Source organism: Salvelinus sp. IW2-2015, linkage group LG18, assembly GCF_002910315.2.
Source record: "Salvelinus sp. IW2-2015 linkage group LG18, ASM291031v2, whole genome shotgun sequence".
Lineage (NCBI taxonomy): Eukaryota > Metazoa > Chordata > Actinopteri > Salmoniformes > Salmonidae > Salvelinus > Salvelinus sp. IW2-2015.
In genome coordinates this window covers 50,955,976-50,973,750 of record NC_036858.1, presented here as the reverse complement: position 1 = coordinate 50,973,750, position 17,775 = coordinate 50,955,976, and the positions used below count along the sequence as shown (strand labels likewise).

General features: G+C 43.3%; 1 protein-coding gene across 1 annotated transcript in view; it reads left to right on the top strand.

The window, feature by feature from the left end:
• The window catches only part of LOC111977458 (golgin subfamily A member 7B), a 44,005-nt gene that overhangs the window by 7,527 nt on the left and 18,703 nt on the right, over positions 1 to 17,775 (top strand). The window contains exons 2-3 of the mRNA XM_024006897.1: positions 11,852 to 11,977; positions 12,430 to 12,582. Of these exons, the coding sequence (XP_023862665.1) occupies positions 11,852 to 11,977; positions 12,430 to 12,582 (279 nt within the window). The remainder of the gene's footprint in view (positions 1 to 11,851; positions 11,978 to 12,429; positions 12,583 to 17,775) is intronic.

Genomic DNA, 17,775 nt, shown 5'->3' with positions numbered 1-17,775 from the left:
CTTGCTGGTGTGTGTGTGTGTGCGTGCGTGCGTGCGTGCGTAAAATGTGCTGTTCATTTGAGACCCAGTGGCTGATGGTAACAAACTGCAGCAGCCTGTTCACATTAAATATGTCATGGATAATTGATGGGCTTTGGACATGATGTGTCGCCAGCGTGTGTGTGTTGTTTGTGTGTGTGTGTGTGTGTGTGTGTGGTTGTGTGTGTGTGTGTGTGTGTGTGTGTGTGTGTGTGTGTGTTGTGTGTGTGTGTGTGTGTGTGTGTGTGTGTGTGTGTGTGTGTGTGTTGTGTGTGTGTGTATGCCACATGATTGATGGAACTTGGACAAGACTGCTGGCAGACCACCAGAGAAAATCAGCACAGCTCTGCCATCGACTCCAAGGCCTGGAAACACAAAAGATCAATCTGACAGCTCAGCACTTAGCTCCACTGCCTTACTTACAAATACACATGTTCAGACACACATGCACCCGCTCTTACACACAGACTACACAAACTATGCTCCACTAACCAGTGGGTCTGAGAGACACCACACTCACAGTCTGACAAGGGCAACAATTGTGCTCATTAAAGACAGCAAAGACCTTGACACATCATGCCACGCACGCACGCACGCACGCTGCGTGCACGCACGGCACGCATGCCCACACACACACACACACACACACACACACACACACACACACACACACACACACACACACACACACACACACACACACACACACACACACACCAGACAGACAGACATAGACTGAAGTAGATAGAGATCTGCTTACAGAGAGGAAGAAAGAGGAGAGATGGAGGTGAGGCCAATGAAAAGGGATGAAAGGAGAGAAGCATGGAGGGAGAGAGCGAGCCATACAGTGAGACAGAAAACAGAAGCGATGTGTAATGATCTAGTAATTGTTCTCTCCAATCAGTCCCCTCTAAGGAATAATGTAATTTGTGTTTGTGTGTGTGTGTATGACCGTGCGTGTGTGAATGCGTGCAGAATTACTGTTGTGTAACTAGACAGTTTTTTTTCATTTGTAACATTTTAACAAGAAAAGAAAAGTATTGCACATTTGGTTTCTTCTGTAAATAGTCTGTGTTTTTGTTGTTTCCAAGCAGCCTGTTCCTCTTGAATGATACAGTAGGGCAAAATGTTGATTTCTGCCTAAATAGACATACCCAAACATAATTATATAAGGGCACAAGGCGAGACCCAAATGCTGACACAGGAGGCAGATGGTTGAGCTCCGATATTTATTACAAAAAAGGGGTAGGCGAAAGGCAGGTYGGGAACAGGCAAGAGTTCATAAACCAGGTCAGAGTCCAAACAGTACCAGGGCATAGGCAGGTTCGAGGTCAGAACAGGCAGGGGTTCAGTGAACAGGTCCGAGTCCAAACAGTACAACGGGATAGGCAGACTCGAGGTCAGAACAGGCAGAGTGGTCAGGCTGGCAGATACGGCRTCAGGACAGGCAAGGGTCAAAACCAGGAGGGCTAGAAAAAACAGAGACTGGGAAAAATAGGAGCTAGGAGAAACACTGGTTGACTTGGCAAACAAGACGAACTGGCACAGAGAGACAGGAAACACAGGGATAAATACACGGGACTAATGGGGAAAACAGGAGACACCTGGGGGTGGGTGGAGACAATCACCAAGACAGGTGAAACAGATCAGGGCGTGACAAATTATGCTTTCTAAATATAGTAACAATAAAATTATAAACGACTTTCTATAAGATTTCACATATTTTTTATAACTAAAACAAATATGATTATACTTAGTGAGTACAATATTGGCACCATTTCATATAACTTAGAACAGAGAATTTTCTCATAAGCATCCACTGAGCGGCGCAGAGACACCATTCAATGTGTGCAGACTCGTTACAACTTCAGCTTTAAGCACAAGGTGATTTTGTCTGTCTGTGACCAAGAGAAAATGGTCTTGTTTAAGTTCTATGAAATTATTTAGTATGTTTGCATGTTGAGAGCTCTAGATCCAGCTGAGAATATCACAGGCTGAACTGTCACTGTTTATATGCCATCACACAGGCTTGGCTCAGTCGCTCAGAAGAAGAGCAAATCGATTATTTGTCTGGATAGGTCAGAACATTTGACACTTCATTCCCTATGCAAATGTGGGGTCTGAAACCTGACACTTCAAGTCAGCTCCGCTGAGAGAGTGGGTGCGGAGAGCAGAAAGATGGATCTTTCTGGCACTATAAGGGACGGGATCCTACAACGTTCACAGAGCGCTTTRTACACCAGAATGTCAGTCCAGAACCGCTCAGAGGTTTTTAAGACAAGTGTTGTGCACACAGTATGTGTTGTAACTTCTATTAGAAATTGGCTAAGGAAGAATCTCAGCCAATGAGAAGATCAGAACCTTATTCTGTGTTCATTATGAGTGAATGCATGTCTTCATACATTGAAGTAAATCAATTGGAATGGTACATGGATTCCTATTATCAACAGGGGTCACACTAGAATTCAGAAACCAGCATTTTAAACCGTTTCACCTGCATTTTTTTATTGAAAGTCAAGTGTTCTTTTATTTTTTTATTCAATAGAATGATCAGGGGTATGCAACTATAGTTTTCCTTCACAAAAAGTGCAACACATTCGGCAGAAAATAGCTTAATTTTCATCAGATGACAACAGAAGTGCAACGCTATTAGGCTGGCAGCCACACAAGCTTACAAAGAAAAAGTATGGCCATCATATTTCGAACGTTTATCATACAAAGAATGTAGCCAGTTACACTATATTACACAAAAGAATGTGGACACCCCTTTAAATTAGTGGATTTGGCTATTTCAGCCACAACCATTGATGACGGGTGTATAAACTCGAGCACACAGCCATGAAATCTCCATAGACAAACATTGGCAGTAGATTGGCCTTACTGAAGCGCTCAGTGACTTTCAACATGGCACTGTCATAGGATGCCACCTTTCCAACAAGTCAGTTCATAAAATGTCTGCCCTGCTAGAGCTGCCCCGGTCGACTGTAAGGGCTGTTAGTGTGAAGTGGAAACATCTAGGAGCAACAACGTCTCAGCTGTGAACTGGTAGGCCACACAAGCTCACAGAACGGGACCGCCGAGTGCTGAAGCGCATTATGCGTAAGAATCGACTGTCCTCGGTTGCAACACTCACTACCGACTTCCAAACTGCCTCTCGTAGCAGCGTCAGCACAAKAACTGTTAGTTGGGAGCTTCATGAAATGGTTCCGGCCGAGCAGCCGCACACACTCCTAAGAACACCATGCACAATGCCAAGCGTCGGCTGGAGTGGTGTAAATCTCACCACCATTGGATACTGGAGCAGTGGAAACGTGTTCTCTGGAGTGATGAATCACGTTGCACCATCTGGCAGTCCAACGGACGAATCTGGGTTTGTCAGATCCCAGGAGAACGCTACCTGCCCAAACGCATAGTGCCTACTGTAACATTTGGTGGAGGAGGAATAATGGTCTGGGGCTGTTTTTCTTTATTCGGGTTAGGCCCCTTAGTTCCAGTGAATGGAAATATTAATGCTACAGTAATGTCATTCTAGACGATTTTGTCCTTCCAACTTTGTGGCAACAGTTTGAGGAAGACCCTTTCCTGTTTCAGCATGACATTGCCCCCATGCACAAAGCGAGGTCCATACAGAAATGGTTTGTCTAGATTGGTGTGTTAGAACTTGACTGGCCTGCACAGAGCCCTGACATCAACCCCATCGAACACCTTTGGGATGAATTGGAACGTCGACTGCGAGCCAAGCCTATTCGCTCAACATCAGTGCCCAACCTTACTAATGCTCTTGTGGCTGAATGGAAGCAAGTGACCACAGCAATATTTCAAAATCTAGTGGAGAGCCTTCCCAGAAGAGTGGAGGCTGTTTATTTTTATTTAACCTTTATTTGACATGCTTGTCAGTTATTTTACATTGACGGCCTACCCCGGGCCAAACTCTCCCCTAAACCGGACGACACTGGGCCAATTGTGTGCCGCCCTATGGGACTCCGATCACGGCCGGTTGTGATACAGCCCGGGATCGAAACAGGGTCTGGAGTGACTCCTCTAGCACTGAGATGCAATGCCTTAGACCACTGTGCCACTCGGGAGCCCTGTTATAGTAGCAAAGGGGGGACCAACTCTATATTAAGGCCCATGATTTTGGAATGAGATGTTTGACGAGCATGTGTCCACATGCTTTTGGTCATGTAGTGTACATTTCGTAATGTTTTTCTTGAAGTTAATCTTGCATTTTACCAAAGAAAAGTAGGCTACGCCGAGAAGAGCACCATAGAAATGTAGCGACGTATGATTCAGAGCGCTGTCTGCCAATTGAATGCCTGTTCGTGAATTCTCATGGGAGTGGAGAAGTGCAATTGAAGCACAAAATTTGTCTGATGCCAAGCAGAAATTACTATAAGACGCATTTTAGATCTGCATTTACAAAACGCAGCAAGATATTTCTTATGCATTTAWTATTTTTTTCTGCGTGGAAAAACGCAGAATTCGGCATTAACCGGACCCCTGATCAAGTACATGAAATATATCTATAATAGGCAGCTTGACAATACCATTTATAGTTTCAATTTCAAGCTTCATAACATCTTTGTATTTCATGCTATTCAAATTCCTGTAGCTACCTCATCACTCAAAAAGGCAACATCGAGGAAAGAAGACCGCTTGTTGTGGTAAACAAGCAACAGAAGGATGGAGAGAAAAAAGAAGGAAGGAGGAATAACCTGAGGTAGAGAAAAAAACACTAATCTCATGGGACTAACTGAAGACTGCCGGAGCCTGGCTCCCTTCTTCTCTCTCCCCTTTTCCCCTCTGGCATTTCATGAGAAATAATGCAGAGATGATRAATTCATGAGTAGTGGCCTTGGAGGCATCTACTGTATGTGTGTGTGTGTGTGTTCATGATTAGTGGCATGCACAAATGCAGCTTTCCTCCTGGGCGGTTAGCTGAGCACAGAAAGTGTGTGTGTGTGTATGCTTCTGTGTGTCAGTTCAAAAGTAGGCCAAACCTACTTAGCCTACTGTTTAGATTACATGGTCTCCAATGAATATGACGAACATGGTTTTGAGCACCGGTCACCTAACAACGTTTTGTGAGCTAACACGATTCCTCAGGCCTAAGGCAATGTCAGTCATGCGAGCGTAGTTCACCAAACCACCTCTGCTACATTAGAGGTTCTAGTCTAGCTCAGTTGATAGGAGCATAGCGCTAAGGTCATTGGTATAATTCACACAGAGATCACTTACACATTCTGCAATGACTGTTTGTAATGTCTTGTTTTGTAACAGCATGTAAAGTTACTCTTTGTAAACCTATGCCAATGAGGAGAAAGTTTGTTAGCAGGCTGTCTGCAGTTCAGTTCTATCGGTCGATATTGATATGACTGTACAGAGCTTTGTGTTTCTAGGAAAATAGAAGGTACTGATATCTGTATGCCTGCAAGCCCATAGCCGTCTCTCTGTCTCTCTTTCTCTCTCTCTCTCTCTCTCTGCTCCGTCTCTTAATTATTTATCTTCCCCCCGCTCTCTCTATTTATATCTCTCCATCTCTAACTCTGTATTTAGGCCTGTTTCCGCTGCTGTTAGGACATATTATTTCATGCTTCCCCTAGCAACAGTGTAGGACGAAGTAATTACCATGGTAATTACATCACTATTAATAAGGTCTTAATGATGTCTTGATCACTGAGTTTGATCTGTTGCAATGATTATAGCACAATAATGTTATGTCATTGTCAACAAGATTTGTGATGGGTGTGTGTGTTTTTATGTGTGTGTGTCCGTTTGTGTGTTTGCTGTGTTGTGATATAAGTAACTGTGATTGGAACATACCGATATGTTTGCTCTCTGTTTTGAAACACTCTGTGGTACCAACACACACACACACACACACACAGACACACACACATACAGGGGGGATATTACCCTAGCGTCTGAGAGATCAAGACAATAAGGTGTCAGGACCCGGTGCGAGAAACAATCACTAATAAATCGGCAGAACCCAGAAGATGAGGCAGACACAGCAGTACTAGAGATGGTGGTTTAATTAAAGAACAAAATCTTCAGGCAAAGAAACTAAATCCACAATGTCCAAAAATAAAGCCAAGAGGCACAAAATGGAAATCCTCCAAAATACAAAAGAAACTCCMCAAAGTGGTAAAAAACAGCAGGGRAAAACAAACCTCAAAAGACTACTCAAATAATACACAAGAACTAAACCAGAGAACCTCTGGAAAATCCAACAAGRGAAATATCTATACAAAACAAGGCTTGGGCTGGGGCTGGGTGCTAACTTACAAACACTGAGCAAAGAACTGAGGAACACACAGGGTTTAAATACTAACAAGGGAACACAGGTGCAAACAATAATTAGAGCAAGAAAAACAAAAGGTACAAAAAAGGTGCAATGGGGACATCTAGTGACCAAAACCCGAACAGTCTTGGCCAAAACCTGACATAAGGGGACTGTACTGTATTGTGTCTGGATGCTTTCACCTGCCTGTTTTAGATGAAAGTGGTGAAATGGGAGGTTCCAGTAGGAAGACCAACTACTGTAGCTCTCACAGTCACACGTCAGAATTAGACGTTCATCCATGTTTCTCAAACCTCAAACGTCAAATTTCGAAGTGTTTAGGGTTAGGTTTAGGCGTTAACTTCTTAGTGATCCCTTCGCGCGTCAATCCCGTTAACGGGATTGATTTGACAACACCCAGTGAAATAGCAGTGCGCCAAATTCAAAAACAGAAATACTCATTATAATAATTCATGATTCATACAAGTGTTATACATCGGTTTAAAGATGAACTTCTTGTTAATCCAGCCACAGTGTCAGATTTCAAAAAGGCTTTACGGCGAAAGCAAACCATGCTATTATCTGAGGACAGCACATCATCAAACAAACACATGAAAATCACATTTCAACCCGCCAGGCGCGACACAAAAGTCAGAAATAATGATATAATTAATTCCTTACCTTTGAAGATCTTCTTCTGTTGGCACTCCAATATGTCCATTAAACATCACAAATGGTCATTTTGTTCGATAAATTYTGTCGTTATATCTCCAAAATGTCAATTTATTTGGCGCGTTTGATCCAGAAAAACAGTGGTTCCAACTCGCGCAACATGACTACAAAGTATCTAGTATAGTTACCTGTAAACTTGATCCAAACATTTCAAACAACTTTCCTAATCCAACTTTAGGTATTTTTAAACGTAAATAATCGATAAAATTTAAGACGGGATAAACTGTCTTCAATACCGGACGAAAACAAAGTGGAGCGAGCTTTCAGGTCGTGCGCCCCAACCACAACAGTACACTAGACTCAACCCTCGTTCTGAACAGCCCTACTTCTTCATTTATCAAAGGAAAAACATCAACCAATTTCTAAAGACTATTGACATCTAGTGGAAGCGATGGGAACTGCAAGCAAGTGCCTTAGAAATCTAGATCCACATAGAAAACTCATTGAAAAGAGAGTGACCTCAAAAAAGAATTTTCCTGGATGGTTTGTCCTCKGGGTTTCGCCTGCCAAATAAGTTCTGTTTTACTCACAGACATCATTTTAACAGTTTTAGAAAATTTAGAGTTTTCTATCCAAATCTATCAATTATAATCATATCCTAGCTTCTGGGCCTGAGTAGCATGCAGTTTACTTTGGGCACACTTTTCATCCGGACATTAAAATAGTGACCCCTAGCCTTAAGAAGTTTTAACTTCAAAATTTTAAGGGCAGGCACTTTTAAGGGCAGGCACCATTACGAATGGTTAAGGTAAGGGTTAAGGTTTGGGATAGCTTTAAAACAAAAATCTGCGTATGTCCTTCAAATGTTGATATTTGGATGCGTTGACAATCAAACATAATTCAATATCCAGTTTAAAAATATAGAATTTGCGATGTCATCAACAGCTATTGTTTCCATTCAACCCAGGGTTCAACTAAAAATAGACAATATATATATGCCTAGGGTTTCAAGCTTCGGTTGATTTAAAATGTAATCTTCAAGTTAATAATTTATATGTTGGATTCACGTCTCCATCTCAACCAAAAATCTGAATTAAAGAATGGGACTAAATCAAATCAATTCCAACTTTAAATGCACTTTTAAAGTTTGATTTGATTTAGTCCTATTATTTAACTTAGATTTTTGGTTGCGATGGAGACGTGAATTAAATAAATTATTAACTTGAAAATTACATTTTAAATCAACCAAAGCGTGAAACCCTGGGCCTACTGTATATGTATTGTCTATTTGTAGTTGAACCCTGGGTTGAATTGAAACAGTAGCTGTTGATGACATCGCAAATGCTATATAGGCCTAAATAGTATAATTTATGAAATATTACTTATAAAGTATGGTTATATTTAATTTGTTCTGTTAAACTTACCCTTTGGGATGTCTTCGATAGCAACAGTGAATGTAAGATTTGACGTTCTTTCAAGGTACAATTTCAGTATATTTTATACAAGGTTTGTCTATGTTGAAAATTGGTTACCATGATGACATAATCCTTCAAAACAACAGTTTACATTACTAACTTTGAAACAACGTTGATTCAACCAGTTTGTGCCCAGTGGGGATGTTATTTATCTTCGTGTAGCATAAGATCAATCAATCAATATGCATGCAAAGACACACATTGAAACAATCAATTCTAAAAATCTACTTGTAATAGAGCATGCTGGTAAATATGATGAGGATGGATGTGGTGTTTGAGAGTGTGTGATGATTGTACCTTATATTCAGAATATTGAATATAAAAGAATATAAAGAATATAGAATATAGAATATAAATATAGAATATAAAAAAATGTACCATTATACTAGATTATCTGCACATGTACCCTAAAAGGTACCAAACAGTACCACGTGAGAATGTATGTGTACCTCTGAAGGTACATTATGTGTTGTTTGATATTTTTGTAACCCCAGGAACAATACTGTACCCTAACCGTATCCTTATTTCTCAGAGTGTAGAACAGATAGTGAATGTAGAAGCTCAAATGTTCATTCTAAGATCATGTATTTGTATGCTACATCATTGTTGTTAGATTCATTAGCCTTAGCAACTCCCAAAATATTGGCAAGAATCAATATAATCATCAGTCCTTGGCAAAAAAAATACACACAGTAATACTTTGTCAATTATAATATTTAAACGTCAACACTTTGGAATTTAGGTAAAAATAACACACGCCCATGTTAGATTGCTGTCCTTGTGTTCTTCTATGAATATAAACTTTGTGGACCCCTTGTCTCTGACTCCTCTCCTCACAGAGAGGGTAATAATCCTGTAATATTCACGGGACAAGCTGACTTTGGCTCACTCACCCTCTCCAAACCTGAAGTATATAACTGCGCTCCATTGGCACCCTATTCCCTATATAGAGCACTATTTTAACCCTAGCCCTATGGGACATGGTCAAAAGTAGTGCCCTATAAAGAGAATGAGGTGCCATTTGGGATGCAACCATTGAATATGTTGGTGTAATATAGTTGACTTCGGCACACTGTTCTGAAGTGGTTCCTCTTAATTTTGTCTATTACTATAATTGTGCTGTTGATTGAGAAGTTATGTAATGGCAGCGATAGTTGAGCATGCACTGTTGTTGAGAGATTCAGTATTGTGTGTGTGAGTGTGTGTGTGCGTGCATGTGTGTGCAGACGCCATTCACTTCCAGCTGCGTTGTCTATTTACGCAATAAGGCCCAAGGGGGTGTGGTATATTGGTGTGGTATATTGGCTAAACTGGGTGGTTCGATCCCTGAATGCTGATTGGCTGACAGACCGTATACCACTGCTATAGTTACGTTGATAACCAGTTTATAATAGCATTAAGGAACCTCGGGTTTGTGGTGTATGGCCAATATACCACGGCTAAGGGCTGTATCCGAGCACTCCGCGTTGTGTCGTGAACCATAGCCGTGGTATATTGGCCATATACCACACCCCCTCAGGCCTTATTGCTTAAATATACCACAGATAAGGCTTGTTTTTAAGCACGGCACGAAGCAGAGTGCCTGGAAATAGTCCTTAGCCGTGGTATATTGGCATGTACCACAAACCCCCGAGGTGCCTTATTGCTATTATAAACTGGTTACCTACATCTGTTACACTTGGGAGCAAATTCCAAACGCCTGAAGGTACCACGTTCATCTGTACAAACAATAGTACGCAAGTATAAACACTATGGGACCACACAGCTGTCATACCACTCAGGAAGGTGACACGTTCTGTCTCCTAGAGATGAACGTACTTTGGTGCAAAAAGTGCAAATCAATCCCAGAACAACAGCAAAGGACCTTGTGAAGATGCTGGAGGAAACAGGTACAAAAGTATCTATATCCACAGTAAAACACGTCCTACATCGACATAACCTGAAAGGCCACTCAGCAAGGAAGAAGCCATTGCTCCAAAACCGCCATAAAAAATCCAGACTACGGTTTGCAACTGCACATGGGGACAAAGAGCGCACCTTTTGGAGAAATGTCCTCTGGTCTGATGAAACAAAAATAGAACTGTTTGGCCATAATGACCATTGTTATGTTTGGTGGAAAAAGGGGGCGCTTGCAAGCCGAGGAACACCATCCCAACCGTGAAGCACAGGGGTGGCAGCATCATGTTGTGGGGGTGCTTTGCTGCAGGAGGTACTGGTGCACTTCACAAAATAGATGGCATCATGAGAGGGGAAAATGATGTGGATATATTGAAGCAACATCTCAAGACATCAGTCAGGAAGTTAAAGCTTGGTCGCAAATGGGTCTTCCAAATGGACAATGACCCCAAGCATACTTCCAAAGTTGTGGCAAAATGGCTTAAGGACAACAAAKTCAAGGTATTGGAGTGKSCWTCACRAAGCCCTGACCTCAAWCCTATAKAAMATKTGTGGGCAGAACTGAAAGAGTGTGTGCGAGCAAGGAGGCCTTACAATCCTGACTCAGTTACAACAGCTCTGTCAGGAGGAATGGGCCAAAATTCACCCAACTTATTGTGGGAAGCTTGTGGAAGGCTACCCGAAACGTTTGACCCAAGTTAAACAATTTAAAGGAAATGCTACCAAATACTAATTGAGTGTATGTAAACTTCTGACCCACTGGGAATGTGATGAAGAAACAAAAGTTTAAATAAATCATTCTCTCTACTATTATTCTGACATTTCACATTCTTAAAATAAAGTGGTGATCCTAACTGACCTAAGACAGGGAATTGTTCTATGATAAAATGTCAGGAATTGTGAAAAACTGAGTTTAAATGTATTTGGCTAAGGTGTATATAGACTTCAACTGTACATAAATAGAACAGTAAACAATAATTTCTGTGTCATCCCCGTGGTATATTGTCTGATATATACAGGGCTGACATGCTATTTAAGCCAATGAGCATCCAGGAACCAAACTACCCGGTTTATAATATAAAATACCACACAGCTCAGTGAAACTGACGTAGAAATGTGATATACCAATCCTTCTTCCAATACAGTAAGTATGCTTGACTCTACTGGTTGGCTTCAGTTCTTTGTGCTTCAGAGACATTCTTTTACCCACCTATTTTCATTCAGTGGCTGAAGGGCAGTATAAGACCGATCTAAAATTGAAGTATTTTCTCAATTTCAATTTGTGTCAGTTTGTTTTGGCTCCTTGATCCTTGACAATCTCTGATCCTCCCCTTCCTCCTGTCTCTCCCATCTTTCTCTTTCTCCCCTCCCTCTGTATCTCCCATGTCTTTCTTTCTCCCCTCTCTCTGTATCTCCCTCCTCGCTCTTCCTCACCCCTTTTCTTTTCCGACACCCCCCTCCCTCTCTTCCATATCTCTCGTTCTACTCTCTCTCTCTTCCTCCACAGTTCCATAACCTTCAGGAGTTGAGGCAGAGTCCGTCTCTAGCCACCAAGGTGTTCATCCAGAGAGACTACAGCGAAGGAACCATCTGCCGCTTCCAGACCAAATTCCCCTCCGAGCTGGGCAGCAGGGTGAGCACACACACAAGCACACAGGCAGGTACACGAAGGAGACAGACACAGACATATGACTTCACTTTGTTTTCACATTCCTAGAATTGGACCCTTTCAAGGTTCTTTTGTCCATCCTTGAATGCCACAAGTGACGCATGTATTTCTAAATCGATAGAATAAAGGGTATTTTGGGAGAACAGAATGTGCCTGGTGGTTTGTGTGTTTGTGTGTGCTTGTGTGTGTGTGTTTGTCCTTCTGTGGTGGTGGAAGAACAGCTTGTGTATCATGGCTCAGGTGTCACATAAAAGCCTCACGCTGGTATACATATGGCGTGGGCGTGTATGTGCGTGTGTGTGTGTGTATGTTTGTGTTGCAGTCTTCTGACAGATGGAGCATTCACTCTAATAGTGTTGATTTGCTAACTGTGTGTGTGTGCGCCTACGTGCATGTGTGTGTGTGTGTGTGTGTAGATCGAGCGGATGCTGTTCGAGGACACAGTAAAGACGTTGAACACCTACTATGCGGAGGCAGAGAAGGTCGGAGGCCAGTCCTACATGGAGGGATGTCTGGCGTGCGCTACAGCCTACTTCATCTTCCTCTGTATGGAGACACGCTATGAAAAGGTACCAAACACACACACACACACATACACACCAGACATAGACATACGCAAGAATGGTCCAAAGACACTAAGACAGTCGTGAAGAGGGCACGACAAAGCCTATTCCCCTTCAGGAGACTGAAAAKATTTGGCATGGGTCCTCAGATCCTCAAAAGGTTCTACAGCTGCACCAGCGAGAGCATCCTGACTGGTTGCACCACTGCCTGGTATGGCAACTGCTCGGCCTCCGACCGCAAGGCACTACTGAGGGTAGTGCGTACGGCCCAGTACATCACTGGGGCCAAGTTTCCTTCCATCCAGGACCTCAATACCAGCCGGTTGTCTGAGGAAGGCCCTAAAAATTGTCAAAGACTCCAGCTACCCTAGTCATAGACTGTTCTCTTTGCTACTGCACCCCCAAGCCATAAGACTCCTGAACAGCTAATCAAAGGGCCACCCAGACCCCACTTTTACACTGCTGCTACTCTCTGTTTATAATCTATGCATAGTCACGTTAACTCTACCTACATGTACCTAAATTACCTCGACTAACCAGTGCCCCTGCACATTGACTCTGTGCCGGTACCCCCTGTATATACAGTGTCGGAAGTTTACATACACTTACATTGGAGTCATTAAAACTTGTTTTTTAACCAGTCTAACAAATTTCTGGTTAACAAACTATAGCTTTGGCAAGTCGGTTAGGACATCTACTTTGTGCATGACAAAAGTAGTTTGTTTACAGACAGATTGTTTCACTTATAATTCACTGTATCACAATTCCATTGGGTCAGAAGTTTACATACACTAAGTTGACTGTGCCTTTAAACAGCTTGGAAAATTCCAGAAAATTATGTCATGGCTTTAGAAGCTTCTGATAGTGTAATTGACATCATTTGAGTCAAATGGAGGTGTACCTGTGGATGTATTTCAAGGCCTACCTTCAAACTCAGTTCCTCTTATCTTGACATCATGGGGAAATCAAAAGAAATCAGCCAGGACCTCAGGAAAAAATGGGAGACTCCACAAGTCTGGTTCATCCTTGGGCAATTTCCAAATGCCTGAAGGTACCACGTTCATCTGTACAAACAATAGTGACGCAAGTATAACACATTGGACCACGCAGCCGTCATACCACTCAGGAAGGAGACGCGTTCTGTCTCCTAGAGATGAACGTACTTTGGTGCGAAAAGTGCAAATCAATCCCAGAACAACAGCAAAGGACCTTGTGAAGATGCTGGAGGAAACAGGTACAAAAGTATCTCTATCCACAGTAAAACGAGTCCTATATCGACATAACCTGAAAGGCCACTCATCAAGGAAGAAGCCACTGCTCCAAAACCACTATAAAAAAGCCAGACTACGGTTTGCTACTGCACATGGGAACAAAGATCATACTTTTTGGAGCAATGTCCTCTGGTCTGATGAAACAAAAATAAACTGTTTGGCCATAATGACCATGTTATGTTTTGAGGAAAAAGGGGAGGTTTGCAAGCCGAGGAAGACCATCCCAACCGTGACGCACGGGAGTGGCAGCATCATGTTATGGGACTGGTGCACTTCACAAAATAGCTGGCATCATGAGGGAGGAAAATGATGTGGATATATTGAAGCAACATCTCAAGACATCAGTCAGGAAGTTAAAGCTTGGTTGCAAATGGGTCTTCCAAATGGACAATGACCCCAAGCATACTTCCGAGTGTGGCAAAATGGCTTAAGGAGAACAAAGTCAAGGTATTGGAGTGGCCATCACAAAGCCCTGACCTCAATCCCATTGAACATTTGTGGGCAGAAATTTGCGAGCAAGGATCCCTACAAACCTGACTCAGTTACTGTCACATCTGCTCTGCTACGCCCTCTGGTGTTCATCCGGGGTCTTCTTTGACCTGCAGTTACTCCCCCTGTTCACTCTCTCTCTCTCCCTCTCTGTGTGATGTCGTGTCGTTGGAGACAGGTGTGCTGGAGTCAGAGCAGAACCCTACCAGCTGCAACTCGTTCCATAATCAAGACCTTTCAAATACTCAGTCCTGCCTCTTCCACTCTGCCAGATCGTAATCTCTGCTCAGTCAGTTCATGATTCTATCCATTTATGATTATTCAAGATCCTGTACTCTGCTGTGCCTGTTTCCCTGCCTGACACCGTTTATCCTCTCATTGCAGTTACCGCTCTGTCTCTGGCTCCTGTCTCCTGTTCCACATCTCACCACCCAACTACCTTGCTCTGGATTTTACTCACCACCACTACCTTGGATTCCCCTCAGGACCTGTTTACCCTGTTCTTCTCAGCTAACTCCAACCTCAGTCTCCACATCTGGTTTTTCTGCAACTCATCCAAGCTTCCCCGGGTCTGCACTCCATCTCCCAGTGTAACAATAAATATTTTGGTTCATTCATCCCTGTTTCCTCATCTGAGTCTGCTCTTGGGTTCCCCTGTCTCGCTCCGCTTAACAGTACGATCTGGCCCAGAGATGAACCCAGCAGACTCCACTACTCTTCACCAAAGTCTTGTTGGTCAAGGCGCCCTATTTGAGCAACATGACCAAGCCCTGAAAGCCCTGCTGGAGAACATCAAGGAGTTTTCACGGAGCCTGTCTGACCTACAGGTCCGAACCTCCGCCCAGAGTTCACAACCAGTCTCAAGTCCCTCTTCTCCGCCCCGAGAGCCTTTTGTTCTGACTCCTGAGCGCTATGATGGTAATCTTGGCGCTTGCAGAGCCTTTCTTGTGCAATGTTCACTAGTATTTGAGCAACAGCACTACTCTTATGCTAGTGAACGAGCCAAGATGTATTTTTTGATTGGCTGCCTTCGTGGAGCAGCTCTTTCCTGGGCCACTGCAGTGTGGGAGAGACAGTCACCTATCTGCYTATCCTAAGGTGGATTCACAGATGAGATGAGGAAGGTCTTCGACCACCCGGTCTGTGGAAAGGATGCCGCTAAACGACTTCTGTCCCTTCGTCAAGGCTCCCAGAGTGTGGCTGAAATGGCATGTGAGTTCCGCACCCTCGCTGCAGAGAGCAGCTGGAATGACGAGGCCCTTCAGGGAGCATTCCGGAACGCACTCACTGAGACCCTCAAAGACGAGTTGGTGTCCAGAGAGGAGCCTGCTGGACTTGATGAAYTCATTTTTCTCACTATCCGCATTGACAACCGTCTCCGGGAGCGTCGGAGGGAGAGGGGAGGTAGAGTTGCATGTCAGCTGTTCCGTACGACTGTGTGTACGACTGTGTGATCACAGTTGTGGTTATGTAGCTGCACGCACAATAAACATCAGAAAGAAAAGCAATTTCTTCTAAGGAGGTAGAATAAGCAGAAGAGAAAAACAGGTTGGTCATCATAATAGAAACTACAGACATGCCTGTGGCCCTGCCTGGTCGGGTATGATGCTAAGTCCCATGAAAAAAAGTCTGCTTATTGACTAATAAAATTATGATGATTGACGTGACCTTTTTCCATTAGGAAAACCAAAGGAAAGTTGGGGTCTTGGAAAAGAGATGAGCTGGCTGTTTTTACACCCAGCGCTGAGCGATCCTTTTCTTTTGTGAATGCCGAGGAAGGCATATATTGACTTTCGCAGGACCTTTTTAAACCTTCAAAATCAAAGTCTATTTCTAGTGATCAGACAGGTCTTTTTTCCTCTCTTCTGGGAGAGCAAAGAAAGAGAGAAAAGTAGAATTGGAGAGAAAAGAAAAGGAGAGGAACATCTTGATCTGTTCTCAGGTCAGTGCTAATGACATCTTAGCAATTATCTCGTAATGCCAGCGCGAATGTTAGCATTCATGAATTGTAGGTTATCCTGCGAGCAGGCCTTTCTAATCCTGGAAGGATATTGACCCCATATCGTCAGTAGAGGATGCCTGGTTGTTCTTTAAAAGTAATTTCCTCACCATCTTAAATAAGCATGCCCCTTTCAAAAAATGCAGAACTAAGAACAGATATAGCCCTTGGTTTACTCCAGACCTCACTGTCCTCGACCAGCACAAATGAATCCTGTGGCGTACTGCACTAGCATTGAATTGTTCCCGCGATATGCAACTTTTCAGGGAAGTCAGGAACCAGTCAGTTAGGAAAGCAAAGGCTAGCTTTTTCAAACAGAAATTTGCATCCTGTAGCATTAACTCCAAAAAGTTTTGGGACACTGTAAAGTCCATGGAAAATAAGAGCACCTCCTCCCAGCTRCCCACTGCAATGAGGCTAGGAAACACTGTTACCACCAATAAATCCACGATAATCGAGAATTTCAATAAGTATTTCTTTACGGCTGGCCATGCTTTCCTCCTGGCTACTCCAACCCCAGCCAACAGCTCCGCACCACCCACAGCAACTTTCCAAGCCTCCCCAGCATCTCATTCACCCAAATCCAGATAGCAGATGTTCTGAAAGAGCTGCAAAACCTGGACCCATAAAAATCAGCTGGGCTAGACAATCTGGACCCTCTCTTTCTAAAACTATCCGCCGCCATTGTTGCAACCCCTATTACCAGTCTGTTCAACCTCTCTTTCGTATCGTCCGAGATCCTAAAGATTGGAAAGCTGACACGGTTATCCCCCTCTTCAAAGCGGGTGACACTCTAGACCCAAACTGTTACAGACCTATATCCATTCTGCCCTTCCTTTCTAAAGTCTTCGAAAGCCAAGATAACTAACAGATCACTGACCATTTCGAATCCCACCATACTTTCTCCAAGGTGMAATCCGGTTTCCGAGCTGGTAACGGGTGCACCTCAGCCACGCTCAAGGTACTAAATGATATCATAACCGCCATCGATAAAAGACAGTACTGTGCAGCCGTCTTCATCGACCTGGCCAAGGCTTTCGACTCTGTCAATCACCGTATTCTTACGGACTCAACAGCCTTGGTTTCTCAAATGACTGCCTCGTCTGGTTCACCAACTACTTCTCAGAGTTCAGTGTGTCAAATCGGAGGGCCTGTTGTCCGGACCTCTGGCGGTCTCTATGGGGGTACCACAGGGTTCAATTCTTGGGCCGGCTCTTTTCTCTGTATATGTCAATGATGTTGCTCTTGCTGCGGGTGATTCCTTGATCCATCTCTACGCAGACGACACCATCCTGTATACATCTGGCCCTTCTTTGGACACTGTGTTAACAAACCTCCAAATGAGCTTCAATGCCATACAACACTCCTTCCGTGGCCTCCAACTGCTCTTAAACGCAAGTAAAACTAAATGCATGCTCTTCAACCGATTGCTGCCCGCAC